The sequence below is a fragment of the Chamaea fasciata genome, unplaced genomic scaffold (assembly GCF_029207755.1).
Source record: "Chamaea fasciata isolate MVZ Bird 193981 ecotype frontalis unplaced genomic scaffold, bChaFas1.0.hap1 SCAF_1, whole genome shotgun sequence".
NCBI lineage: Eukaryota > Metazoa > Chordata > Aves > Passeriformes > Sylviidae > Chamaea > Chamaea fasciata.
In genome coordinates this window covers 91,791,646-91,805,771 of record NW_027094086.1, presented here as the reverse complement: position 1 = coordinate 91,805,771, position 14,126 = coordinate 91,791,646, and the positions used below count along the sequence as shown (strand labels likewise).

The window sequence follows — 14,126 nt, the reverse complement described above, 5'->3', positions numbered from 1 at the left end:
AACATATGCTCCTCTTTGAATTCACTTACCACCACCTTCTAGGAATCAACCTTCACATAGGACAGACAAATATTTACAAAGTGGCCTGAAGTAGCCTGCTTGACACTGAGTGCCATTAGGATATGCTGAAGACCAAGAGCACCAAAAAAAAAAAAAAAATCAATTCGCTTTTACAGCAAAGATGCTTATTTTAAAAGTAAAAAATAAAAATAATTATTAAAAAAAGAGCTTTGGATAGGATTTGATGAGCCTTGAAACTTCCACCACTAGCCCAGCAACCAACACCTGCAAAAACCCACACAAGAGGCAGCTCATGCCATCCTCACCGGCCTCCCAGCTGCTCCCAAAGCTCATCCAGAAGTATTTCAGAATTACAGCACCATCCCATACCTGGACCATCACCGACTGGATGCAGGGAAGAGAAAAAGGGCGCGGGGGGAAGGGGTGTTAAACCCCCTTTTGCCCTGGCAGGGGCGCAGCGGGGCGACAAGGGGAGCGGTGGGAGGGAGTTTAGCAATCCCACGCCGCCGGGCGGGGGTCGTGGAGCCCGGGGGGGCAGGTGAGCCCCTCCCGCCGCCCCCGATCCCCGCGCGGCGGGGATGCCCCGCGCCCTCCCCCACTCTCCAACTCGGCGAAGCCCACGAGGGCCAAGCGCGCACCCGAAACCGGCGAGGACAAAGAAAACCCCACGAGTGGGGGAGGCGGAATTTTTTTTTTTTTTTTTTTTTTTTTTGGGGGGGGGCGTAAATTTTAAGGAAGGGGCTTAAATTCTAAAGCGGGGGGCAGAGGAGGGCTGGTGCTCGCCGCCGCCCCACGAGTCACTGACCTGCTGCAGGGGCATTTCGGAGAGCGGCGGGGGCCGGGGGCAGCCGGCCGGCGGTCGGGCTGTCCCAGGCCAGAGGGAGGAGGAGGAGGAGGAGGAGGAGGAGGAAGCGGCGTCCCCCTCCCCGCCCGCCCCGGCTCCCAGTCACAGCCGCGGCCTCCGCGCACGTGTGCCAGACGTCACCGGCGGCTCCGGGGGTGAAGCGGAGACACCGGCGGGGCACGGCCCGGCGCGGCCCCCCGCCCCGGGGGAACCGGGGTCCTTCCCCGCCGCCGGCTGCTCGCTCCTTGCACCAGTGCGGCGGGACGTGGCGGGGCATTATTATTTTCCCCACGTTTTTTTTTTTGGTTTTTTTTTTCTTTTTTTTTTTTTCCCCTCTCCTTTTCAATAAGACCCGGCAGCGGGGGTTGGGAAGGAGGCAGGAAAGTTTATTGCAACAAAGCGCTGCCTCCGCCTTTCCTGCCCTCCCCCCCGCACCCCGCCCGCCCCCCGGGTCCGGCCGGCAGCGGGATCCCCCCCCGTCCCCTTCACCCTCCCCGCGGGGACGGGGGGAAAACACAAAATTACCGGGGGGCGGCCTCCGCCGAGAGCGGGCTGCAGCAGCGCCGTCCTGCCGGCGGGTCCGTGGGGGGTGCAGTACAGCGAGCTGCCAGCGGGCTGGCCCCCATCCGCCGCCGGGGCAAAGGCACCCGGAGCCTGGGAAGCGGCGGCGGCGGAGGAGGAGACAACACAGGGCGCCCCCGCCACCGCGCCGGTGCTGCGGATCTGGATGAAGGTGCCGGCGGCAAAGCGGGCCGGGAAGCCGGCGGGGGCTGCTCTGGAGTCCGTGGACGGCGCGGGCGGCGGCGCTGCTGCCGGGGCCGAAGGCTGGAGTCCCCTTCTCATCCTTCCCTCCAGGTCTGTCCCCGCAGCCGCGTCTCCTCCTCCCCCCCGTCCCTCCTCCCCCCCCGGCCTTCCCAGCTCCTTTCCTCCTCGATGCCGAGGCCCCGCACAAAATACTGGGGGCTGCGGGTGCCGGGGGGGCCCCGGCTGCAGGATGCGGGGCGCCGGGGGGGGACGGAGGCGGCGGGGCGGGCAGATGCGGCGGATGGAGCGGGGCCGCTCCCGCTGTGTGGGGCCGGCTGGAAAATGGCTCCAGGAAGCGGCGGCTGCTGACAATGAATGAAGGGAAAGGAGACGGGTTACGCGCCAAGGGCCTCCCGCGAAACTCGGATTTCCCGCCCTCTTTTCAAACGAAATTTGCATGTCCCCGCCCCCGGGGCGCGCCCAGCCCGCCTCGCCGCCTCATTGGCCACCGCCGCCCTCCGCACCTTCCAACGGGGGGGCCCCCTCTCCGCCCCTCCGCCTTCCCATTGGCCCGGGCGCGGCGGCGATTTGCATGCGGCGCGGCGATTGGCTGCGGGGGCGAGGCTGGGGGATTCCCCCTGCGCGCAGCCGGGATCCCGGTTCGCCGGCTCGCTGACAGTGACAGCTGCTCCCGCACGGAGCGCCCGGCCCGCCCCGGGCACCGCCCCGATACCGCCTCCGACACCGCCTCCGACACCGCCGTCACCGGGCTCCCCTCGACGCGGGGGGTGTCCGGCGAGCGCAGCTCCGCAGCCGTCGGAAGGCTCTCGCCCGCCCGGTGGGCGCCATCCCTGCCGCTGCCCCCGCTCCGGAGCTGCCGGTTCCCGCGCGGCGGCTCTGCGGCTCGGAAGGGGTCACCTGAGTTGTCGCCTCGGTTTGCTCGGAGAGGCGCCGGCCTGCGCCAGCGGGGAAGTTCTTAGGCAGCCTTTTAAAGGGCCTCCCGGCGCTGGATGTTACCTCTGGTAGCTGGCGAACGGCTTTTCCGCTTTCTTCACCCGCCTGCACCCACAAATTTTCAAATTCGCTCACCCGAGGCGCTTAACTTACTTTTTTTTTCCGCAAAAAGTGAGCGTTTAGCAAAATATTCCCTTCCATTATGGTCTGTATTACCTCCAAGAGGTGAAACAGTGAAAGTATGCCCACTAGCTCCTCCCAATTTCCTGTAGTGTCTTCACTTACTAAATGTCCCCTTAGAATCATAGAATCGCTAAGTTTGGAAAGGACCTCCAAGGTAATTCGGTCCAACATTCGGCCGAGCACCACGCTGGCCCCTGAACTTAAGCTGCGTTGCCAACATGAACCCTTAATTTATTAAATGCCCCACCCTGCCCAGCGCCCACCAGCCATGCCCCGTTTTGTCACGTTTCATTTCCAGACACACCTTTCCCACCACACGGGTGCTGCTAGCAGACGGCGTGTCCAGGCTGACGCTGCTGAGTCAGGCAGATAAGGATCCTTTTCCTTGGGAACCTTCTGCATTTCCATGTCTAGCAGGTACATGAACTAGTTGCTCTATCAAATCCTCAGCCCTGCCTGAAGGTCCCCCTGGTCTGACACCTGGTCAATCAGAGTAGATGGCTAAGGTGCAATACTGTCGTTGCATGTTAAATAAGAGCATCTTCCATTCTGGGAATGTTTTCCATCAAAGGAATAAATTCTGCTCTGTTTGGCACTGAAAAAGCCTTGATTAATCTACTGCATGCAATTTTGGGCACTGCACCTTAGGAAAGATACCACATGAAGAGAATCCATAGAAAAACGGGTAACAAAACCTGGTCAGAAAAATGTGTCCTTCTTTGTAGGGAAGATTTGTCCTTCTTCTTTGTAGAAGAAGAAACCTCTGTAGGTTGGCTTTTGTTTTGTCACAGGGAAAAGTAGGAGAAGAGGACATGGTAGTGGTGACCTGACACACAAAAGGTCACAGAAGATTGCGCTTCTTCTGTAGAGAGGGTAACAAACCTTTTAGGAATTATTAAATTTAACCTAGACAATTGGGGATCAATGAATTTTGTGGTAAGGAAATCCTACCGTAGGTAGGATTATGTGATAAGGAAATCCAGTACCCAGGGGTACCGGAGTCTTTTTAATAGAAGAGAAAGATTTATTTTAGCAAGTCTTTTAGTCTTGCATTTCTGTTCAGCATCCAAGACCTAAAAGCCTTCCCAAGTCTTCATTATGGTCCTTCCAGCCCAGGCAGGAGCAGGGGTTTTCTGGAAAACGCCGTGTTCTTCTGCAGAACTTTAGCACTCTTTAGAATGTCACCCAAATGATCGGTTCTGCTACTGTGGACTGCTCTTAAGGAGTCAGTCAGCAATGTCCAACTCTGTGCCCGTGCACAGAGAGAGCTGTGCTCAACATGCCCTGGCCACGGCACGTGTAGCAGCGCGTTGTTGGCTGGGTGAGGCGTATCCTCAAGGAGAAGCAGGGAGAAACACAAACCTCTCCCTACTGCAGAGTTCATCTCCAGTCTTCTGGGGCGTCTTCTGTGGTTTTCGTCTGCCATGGTCCCTGCCATCTTCAGCTAACTACCCATCCTGCAGGGTATCCCATGCCAGGAGTCACTGCTCGTGTAGAATTGAGGCACATCCAAGGGCCAAAGCAGGGAAGAGGCAGGAGACAAGAACAGCAGGTGAAGGGCAAGGGAAAAAGTCCGGATATAAAGAAGAGTGAAAGCAGGGAGTCAGTCAATGTGCTTATAGTTCAAAGATTTAATTTTTTTATATGTATGGAAATGGAAGCACTACATTGGTTTCAAGGATCCTGCGAGACGGAGAGAAGAAAGGTGGGCCATGATGTTACAGCATAAGGAAAGAACACAGTAAATAAATAAAAAAAACACAGCCAAAAGAGGAATGTAAAAATAGAGAATCCTTAGAGCAGACCTTTAAAGAGAAAGAACAGCAAATACTAGAGTATAAAGAGAGCCGTGTATACGTAGTAGAATGGCCAGGATCCCAGGAGCAGAAATAAAGCACAGTCAAACCGAGGGAGTAAAGAAGGCAGTGCATGGTGCACTTCAGAATTCACTGTCAGGTATTGGTTCTTTCATCTAATTTTCTAGTGGCTTATTACTCTGCCAAGGGTGTAAGTCGAGCAGTTGAAATAAAGTAACGCTAAACTCTTAACAGTTAAATCGTATCTTGCTTCTTTGTGTGTTGCTTTTCATTTTGAAGGAAAGGGTCTGGCTTAATGCATAAGAAAGATTAGGAGTCTTCAAGAAGCAAGGAATACACTGTTACACTCAGAAGGACATTTCAACTCAACTGCAATAAACCCAGAAAAACAACATCTATTTTTATGTAAGAATAGAAAATAAATCCTTACCACAGATTTATGTGTGTAACCAGATGTTAAAAGTTAGTCCCAAAATTGCACACGAACCGAATGGGATGGCCAGGAGACAGGGCCCATATCATCTGAATGGGAGGGTCATATGTTCCTGTCTTCTGGAATTGGAGTTGTGCTGTGACTGTGGGGTGGCTGGTGGAAAATCTTCAAATAAAAAGCATGGAGTTCATCTGGACAGCAACTTTGCTGTCCATAAACTGAAATCTGCAGAAAACACTGTGGGAGAAGAGATGAGTTTGTTTTTTGTTTTTTTTTTTTTTTCTTAAAACACAATTCTGTGTTTTATTTCACATAGATATTTCAGTTTGCAGTGGGACCTGTTAAATGTGCAATTCACTTGCTGGAGCTAATGGAAGGAACCTAAAGAAAGTGGAAATCAAAACATACATAAGAAGTGAACAGAGAGCTTCATAAAGGAACCTAATTGCAGGCCCAAAGACTTCTGTCGGTCTATAAGGAATAAATTGATGCCTAAAGGGATGTCATCATCCAGGTATCTGTTGCAGAGAAAATACCCTGCAGAACTCAAAGGCTTAGAAGATACCATAATTAAGGCTGGTGTGCAGCTGTGATTTGTCCTTCCTTGCAAGTATGGTTCTATGGCACTATCCTGCTGTCCTTGTGAATGGTCTTTATCTGTGTGATGATAAGCAATTTTACCCACACAGTGTCATTTAGGGAAAAAGCTGCTTTTGTCCTGAAAATAACGTGTAATGAGAATTGCTTTCTTTGGGATTCTGACTTGTTGCAGTGGAAGCAGTAACAAAAGCTTTGCTTAGATGTTAAAATGGTTAAATCTGACTTGAAGACCTGGATTCCAATATGACTTCTCCCATGAAGGAGATTCTGGGCAATGTAACAATGGAGACTGCAAAACATTCCTAAGTGAAAACTCTCTCCAAGAAAGCTTGTAATAGGAATAGACAATAAATCAATGTATAGCCCTGCATATGGAATAATTATGAGGGCAGTAAACATTCAACAGCTACTTACTCCATGAGATGTGCCCATCCTTCATACTGAATGAAGAACTGTGCAGGAAAAATGTCCACATGATAAAAGACCACATTATTATGCTCATTATGCATACATGTGAGGGGTAGAACTGACATTGTACACACCCCCCCCCGCTAATTATTAACCTTTAAGTAATTAATTTCCTACATTTTGGAGCTTAATTTCACAAGCATGCAAGGAAGAGTTGAGAAGGGAAGGATGAGATAGTGCCCAATACCACACATCTGGAACACAACCTGCATGACAGCAAAGGGACATCTGGAGGGAATACTGAGACTGATGGGATGTGTGTTTCCTGCTGTCACTGTAAGTGTGACATCCCATAATCCAGGTCATTAAAGAAGATGTTAAACACTGTGGGCCCCAGCATTACCCATACCAGACACCACTAATGACTGGCCTCCAGCTGGACATTGTGCTCTGGATGAGAACCCTCTGGGCCTCACAGTTCAGTCAGTTTTCATTCCACTTCACTGCCCACTTAACACAGCCTACACTTCATCCATTTTTTTCATGAGGGTGTTACTGGAGACTGTGTCAAATGCCTTAATGAAGCCAAGATAAATATCATACAGAGCTTCATCCTCATCCACTGAACTAGTCTTACTGCAGAAGGCTATCATGTTGGTCAAGCCTGTCCTTATCTTCATAAATCCAAACCGACTACTCCAAATCATCTTTCTGTATTTGGAAATGGTTTCTGGGATAATTTGTTCCATTACCTTCTTTTTAGGGACTGAGGTGAGGCTGACAGACCTGTAGCTCCCCAATCCTTCTTGCCCCTCTGAAAGACAGAATTGATAATTACTTTTTTCTCATTGTCAGGAACCTCTCCCAGTCTCCATGACCTTTCACAGATTATCAACAGCGGCCTCACAGTGACATTGGCCCGCTCCCTCTGCACTTGTTGGTACATCCTGTCACATTCCATGAACCTGTATATATTTGGTTTGTTTAGATGTTCCCCAACTTGGTCCTCTTCTACCTAGAGTAAATCCTCTTTTTTCTAGACCTTCCCACTGGTGTCTCAGAAAGCTGAGATTCCGGAAGGCAAATCTTGCCAGTAAAGACAGGAATTCTGTAGGAAAGCATTGTGTACCTCATCTTGTTCCATGTCCTTTGTCACCAAGTCCCTTTCTCCTTTGAGCAGTGGGCCTGTATTTTCCCTCATCTTCCCTTTGCTGTTGATGTACTTAGAAAAGCTCTTCTTCTTGTCTTCCACAAGATTCCTCTCCAGATTCAACTTCACAAGGGCTTTCACTTTCCTAAGCCCCTCCATGAATGCTTGGACAGCATCTCCATATTATTGTAGGGCCACTTGTCACTGCTTCCATCTCTTACATTTTTCCTTTGAGTTTTGTCAGGAGCTCCTTGTTCATCAATACCACCCTCTTGTTGCCTTTGCTTGATTTCTGGCTCATTAGGGTGGGACCGTCTTAAAGATGAAGGAGGTCATCCCTGAAAAGCAACTGATCTTCTGGTCACCTCTCCAGGACAATCTCCCATGGGACTCTTCCAGTCAGATAACTGGAAAAGCCAAAGTCTGTTCTCTTTCAGTCTGGATTGTGATGCTATTTTTTGCTCCCTCCACTGATGATTGTCATCCTAAGATGACATCTTCTGAATTTCTTCTAAACACTTGTGAGCTGATATGTTTAGTATGTTTTATTTTCAGGAAAAAAAAAATCAGAAAATTTGTATATGTATTTAGATTTATTCTTGACCAGATTTCAAGACTTTGCTTCAATGAAAAGCCTGTCAGATTTTTTAAAGACAGCTCATTTTCTTATGCCTTGATTCTCAGGTATTTTCTGTGTGAAATTTCAGACCAAATTATTTAGCTTTTAGAAGGTGACAGAAGGTTGAAAACCTGTGTCCCAGAATAATAAATGCTGAATAACTTTAAGTATAGGCATGTCTACCCTCCCAGAGAGTAATATATAGGCATCCCTTCTAGGGAGCCTTTTGAGAAAAAAACATAAATAAAAATTTGAGCAATTTCATGAATCATATCTACACTTCTAAAATTTACAGGGATTATTATTGTATTTTCTATGATATAGACCAAATTTTAAAACACAGATAAATGAAACTAAAACTAAATTGACTTCCTTAATCTGTAAATTCTTCTAAGAATGTGATCTGAGAATTTAGAAGTGAAATGACTGTTATGAGCAGCATGTGATCTAGTTACTGCATGTCATTAATTAACAGTTTCTGGAAAAATTTAAAGGATTATTATCCCTTAATTTTTAAAAGGCATCATCCTTGAAATGTTGCTTTGCCATAAAATTATTTATACATGAACACAATTTTTTTTTTTTTTATTAATGAAACATCTCCCCTGTTTCAGTGGTTTCAGAGAAAGCAGGTGACCACCTAACTAGAGCAAAGACATACAGTTACAGAGCATTGTTTGGTAGCATCTCCTCATTATTCCTGTAACAATCTCTTGATATTCCAAAAGAATTTCAATTCTTTACATGTAGCCATATATTTATGTTTTTTTAAAAAACCTGTGTACATCTATAAACTTATCAATGTCTTCCTTTTCTCTACTTCATTACCTACATACATTGGTAAACACATAGTTTTGATTTGCAGCAAATGTTGCTTATGAAAATAAAACAAAAATCATGCATGCATTATAAATTCTGCATGTCAGCATAGTTCTGCTTTGGGGAGGGTTTTAGTGAGGAATGTCGAGCCTGACCATCTGCTTGATGAGAGGGAAGGGCACTATGCCCCTATCATGGAAAGGCAGAACATACACTTGACCTTATGCAGGCTAGTTATCACAAGGTGACTTTAAGTGTCTGTGTGTTGCAGGATTAAGGGATTGGCTGCTTGCTAGACTGCTGGTCCTTCTGTTGCAACTTTCTGCCTTTCCCTTTGCGAGATTACTGCACACCTCCCAGTTCTTGCCCTCTGAGAACATGGCTCAGCACACAGGGGTTTCACTGGGAGTGAGAAGAGACATCGGGTCTGCTGCTCTCTGTGCAGTTCCAATCGCTTTTATCAATTCAGACCAAATCTGCATAAAGAATTAATGTCCACAGTAGCCTCCTGCACCATGTCCTGACACAGTAATCAATTGAAACCTTGTTCCTCTTGATCAAGTGCTATTTAAAACACAAAGCAATTTAATGTAAAGGGGCTGTCAAGCCATCTAACCTCTTAAGTCTACTCCTCAGACCTTCAATCTTTTAGTTGTTTCAGCCTTTGTGTAACTGAACTGTTTGCCTCCCAACAGAACAAACAATCCCTTTGCAATAATCAAGCCTAAACAACTGTTTGTAAAGAGACTCTGCACCCAGAGGGCATTGCTTCACCTCAGTTCCTTGGCCTCTAGAGTTTGTCATGTCTGTGGGACAGCTACTCATGCAGGCACTGAACCTCTCGTGCTCTGAACTTCATGAGAACAACTAATTTCCAAAAGTTTTTGAGATCAGGTATATAATACTGACAATATTTGATTTGTTAGTTTTTGTGTATTTTTGTATCATTGGTTTTGTTTTAAAGAACATGTTGTTTAGTGACTTTTGGGGTGACTTACAGTTTCAGGGCATTCTAATTAGGCATCTGTTTCAAACTTCTGGAGTTTTCTTCAGTTTTCCACACTAGACGAAGGGCTTCAATCCAGGTTTTTGGTTCAATTACTTGAAATCATTTGTTGAGGATTTGCTCTGACAGTGGTCTGGTTGGCAGTGGAACAACTCCCTCGGAGAGTGCACTTTCCTAGGGCAGAGACACATGTTTGAGCCCATGCTCCAAAGTAAGTAGAACACAAATTTGAACCCCGGCCTCTGATATCCTTTGCTGTGGGCAAACAATCCAAGAAAACTACAATTTCTGCTCAGTAACTCACTGTGAAGAAGTGGAGTAACAGCCTCTCTGAAGCTTCCTGCTCATTTTGTTGAGGCTTTTTTTTGAGCATGTAAGGCCAGTTCTTAACTTTGAGTGCCCATTTCTCTCCACTCAGTGGATAGGAAGAGCTAGAGCGTTCGGTTCAGACCTGTAGGTTTCACTGTGAGGCAAGCACACAGCTGCATGGTAGGAGCCTGGGCTGGGGGTGAGTTTAGGCTGCAGGCAGAGGATGAGGCAGACTACCAATGGCCAAGTGGCTGGAGGACTGTTTCCTTCCTGGCGTCAGGCACCACAATGCTCAGTTTATATCTCCTCCATCAGTTCAGCTTGAAATTACCTCCAACTAGAGGATACACGAGCAAAACTACTTTACTAGGGCTCTGTCTCTTCTGTAACCAGAAGACTTTCATCTCTGTGTACACAAGGTCTCCTTTATCCTTCTTTAACTTATAAGTGGGCTTATTGTAGGAAAGTTATACTAGTGGAACGTCTTAATTCAATCCAGGTTTGTTAAGTCGCTTTTCCACATTCATCCAGATCAGATAAATCGCATGCTGTATTTACTTTTTTGAGTAGTTGCCTCAAATGTCTAGGCACTGAGGCTGTTTCTCATAATGTGCTGACTTTTGGAACGAACTCTTTATTTACAGGCTTTGGCAAAATGGTTAGATTTATTATTTATTAACCAGAAGACCAACAACCATTTCTCTTAGAAAGGTGCAGAGTTACACAAAGCACACTTTGCTATCAAAATTACAAATTTTGTTCTGAATTTTTTCATAATTTGCATTATCTGTGGTTTAATAGACGTAGAAATTACCTTTTTTGGAGAAGGAAATTCTGTCATTCCTTCTGGTTTGCTTTCAAACTTCCCTAACATTTCAAAAAACTCTCTTTACATGAAGAATATTTGTAATGTTTGCCTTGAGATCACAGATTTTTCTGTGCCTTGTGAAAAGACATTTCTTTACTGTGGTATTAATCTTCTTTCTGAAATAAATCCACTTTTCACATCACAGTGGGTTTCAATAAGTAAAGTTATGCTCATCACTAACTTTCTCTTTCGTATGCCTGTATATAATATCAGTTAGTATTTTTCTTTGGTTTGAATTGATTCACCAGTATGGCTTTTGCAGGACTATGGCCTTACTTCTTCAATACCTGGCAGCTTGTCCAAAATCTCAGACTTCATGATCACAGAAGTGCAGCTGCAAGAAATGCACTTTGGAGGCATCAGAAGTATTTACAGCAAGTAGTAATACTTTTAAATAATGCTTCAATATTATTTCAGCACATAAGGGCTTCAGAAACTCATTCTGTTCAGCCTACAGTGGAAACCAAGTTAGCAAGACCCCAAGGTTTCCTACTCCTGTGGGACTCTCTTCTGTCTTCCCTGCTGTTAACATGCCACGATGCTTTTGAAGACATATGGGAAGCCCTGTTTTCTGACTTCTGGCCTCTTGCTTTGTCTAGAGCTGTTCAAATTAGGTACCTCTTGGAGACACATGAACATGGGGTGCAGGCAGAGCAATCCAACATTGCTCCAACAATTCAGGCTTGAGCACTGAGCCTACAAGCCTCTGCTCTGGGGCTGTAGTTACATGCACAACTTGAGCAGGCAGAAGCTGTCACTGCCAACAGCAGAAGCAGTCCTGCCTTTCACTTATCAATTGTTCCTGTTCCTGTACTACCCCTCCCTTTACTTGTGGCTGGGGAACTGATCTGAGTTAGAGCCAACTTTTACTTGGGCTGGGTTAGTCTGAGCTTGTATCGGTTCCTGATCTGTTTCACTGAAGAGAATTTTTTCCCGTGCCAACACAAGGATGGAAACAATGTGGAGACAGGGATGATCCAGGTGCTTGGAAAAAAGGGAGCTGAGATGACAGCAGCTAAAAGTGTTAATGTAATTCCAGACATTTTCTCAACTGTGCTTTGCAGGAGTTCGGCTAATGAGGCCAACGAGTTTCATTTTTGCTGTCTTGCCACGTTCCTCATCCGTTTCTGTACAACAGATGACTCCCACAAATCCCGTTCCTCTGGGCTTAGCTTGCCTACCACTCCTGCTTTCCAGGGTGGGACGCTGGGCGCACCGAGTTCGGTGGAGTCGTGCGTATCCCAGCTGCCTGCATCCCAGGCAGGAGAGTGGAGTCTGGTGGCCAGAGAGAAAACTGCAGCCAACGAGAGCTCACCTGCCACCGCAGGGCTCAGCAAGCATCTTCTGCTCCACCTGCACCACAGCTCCGCACAGGTTTCCTCTTGGCTGAGCCACAGCTGGGCAAGCTGCTCAACACTGCACTCACTAACAGCAGTCTCGGTTCTCTGTAGAAGGGATCTTAACAGAGCTGATGCGTTCTCTTTTTGCTGTGGCTCTGGGCTGCATTTGGTTTGCTTGAGTACAGCTGCAAAATTAAGTTTCCTCAGACCTGGCAGTAAAAGCTGATGTAGTAGAGACCAGCTTGCATTGTCCCACTCTCCAGGACTCTTTTGCATAAAATGCATGCAGGGTTAATACCATCTGCCCCCAAACTTGAGGGAAGGACCAGCTGCAGATGCAGCTGGAAGAACCAGCTCCAGGAGCAGCTGTTGATCCGTCTCTTACTCTCAGCTTTAATACACACCTGGCAAGGCCTTGTCTGCCTACTTTTCTTATTATTTACTTAGGTTGGCTTTTCTCAGAACCTCCTCCCACCAAACCATGCCATTTCCTGCCACCGATTGGTTGCACTTGACTTTGCTTTGATCCCACCTGTCTTTGACTTTTAAATCTCTTTATAATCAACTATCATTGCACTCCATGGTTACCGTTGCAAGAAAAGGATCATAAATATTAGAATAGTCAGCTGTTGAGGTTGTGACTGATAGTGGTGAGCTGGGAGAGACTCTGAGTAATATCACAGAGGTGGACAAATCTCTCTCCCTTTCTTTGGAGAACTTCCATGTGCATAAATGGGGGTGCAATGGCGTGGCTGTCAAAGTCTTATAAGAAGATGAAGTTCATAGAATGGACAACTGTGAGATGGAACACTAATGTAAATTGTTCTGTACTTCTAGTAGGGAACAGTGTCTCTTGAGATGCACTCCTTCGCCACAAGGAAAACCTTGTCAGGTTTTCGGGTCCCTTTGTGTCCCCATGTTTCAGGACAATCTGATCATGCTTAAAGAATTTAGGATTCAATTCTCAAAATGATCAATCTTGCTATACATCTGTAAAAAAAAGAGATTAAAAACCATGAGAATCTCATTAGCCAGACATCAATATTCTGAGACTAAAGAGAGTAGCTGTTGGAAGAAGCATACAGTTGCAAAGCATATTATTATTGATAAATGTTTGCAAATGGGAAATGCTTCTCTGATTCTAGCTCTTTTATTCTTTTAGTTTTTTAAAGTATCTTTTTCTTTTTAAATGAGAACAAAGAAAATTTGTGTCTCAGATTTAAACTCTAAACTTAGCAGAATAGAAAATAAAGGCTTATGCTCTGTTTTTCATAAACAATTTATCATTTCAATTTCAGAAAATTGTATGATGCAGGTTAAGTTAGCTGTGCTGGGGTATAAATGCATTCTTGTTTTGGTCTTTAATTCACTTTTATGTCTGACTCATCTGTGAAGATCTTGTCTTTCTGGGAAAGAGATGGCAGCAAATCAGTTGGGAAATGAACAGATTTCTTCAGATCTCACATTCTTCTGGTTTTGCAGAATGCCATTTCTGAGCTTGTGAGACAGATGGAAAACTTTAGGAGCCTGGAAACTTTGGAGACTGTTGCACTGAGATTACTGAGATCTTCATGAACTAATCAACCACTTCATCAATGTTGTATCAAATGTCTCTTTGCATTCCAGGAATCACCATGGGTAAATATGTAATCTCTCAGAGATACAGGAAATCTCATTTTTGAGATAAAGGGCAGCAAAAACAACAGGATAATTACATACTCCTGATTTACCCAATGGGGCAGCACTGCTGGAACATGGAAAAAGCCTCAGGAACTTTATAAATAGTGCTGTCTTAATATTGCTTCTTTGATCTAAGTACTGCCAGAAGCCTCTAAAAAGGTGCTATGCTGCTGCACAATGAGCCAAGCATTATGTACAGGTGCTTTACAAGTTCACATGCTGATTCTAGAAGATGCTGGTGTTAATTTAGCAGAGGGTTGTAGAAGCAGAGAAGGCTGCCAGGACATGTGGTGGTTGTGCAGGTCAGTCTCCTCCCTGGAGCTGCACTAAT

At 46.3% G+C, this 14,126-nt stretch overlaps 1 protein-coding gene across 3 annotated transcripts in view; it reads right to left on the bottom strand.

Moving 5' to 3' along the window:
• Window positions 1-1,741, bottom strand: part of E2F3 (E2F transcription factor 3) — a 41,962-nt gene extending 40,221 nt beyond the window's left edge. For 2 of the 3 annotated variants that reach the window (XM_066189273.1, XM_066189279.1), the window contains exon 1: window positions 827-937. In XM_066189273.1, coding sequence (XP_066045370.1) covers window positions 827-841 — 15 coding nt within the window. In that variant the 5' untranslated portion in view covers window positions 842-937. Of the gene's footprint in view, window positions 1-826; window positions 938-1,390 lie in introns of those variants that run through there. The other variant, XM_066189283.1, reaches the window with a different exon arrangement.
• Window positions 1,742-14,126: the final 12,385 nt, after the last annotated feature.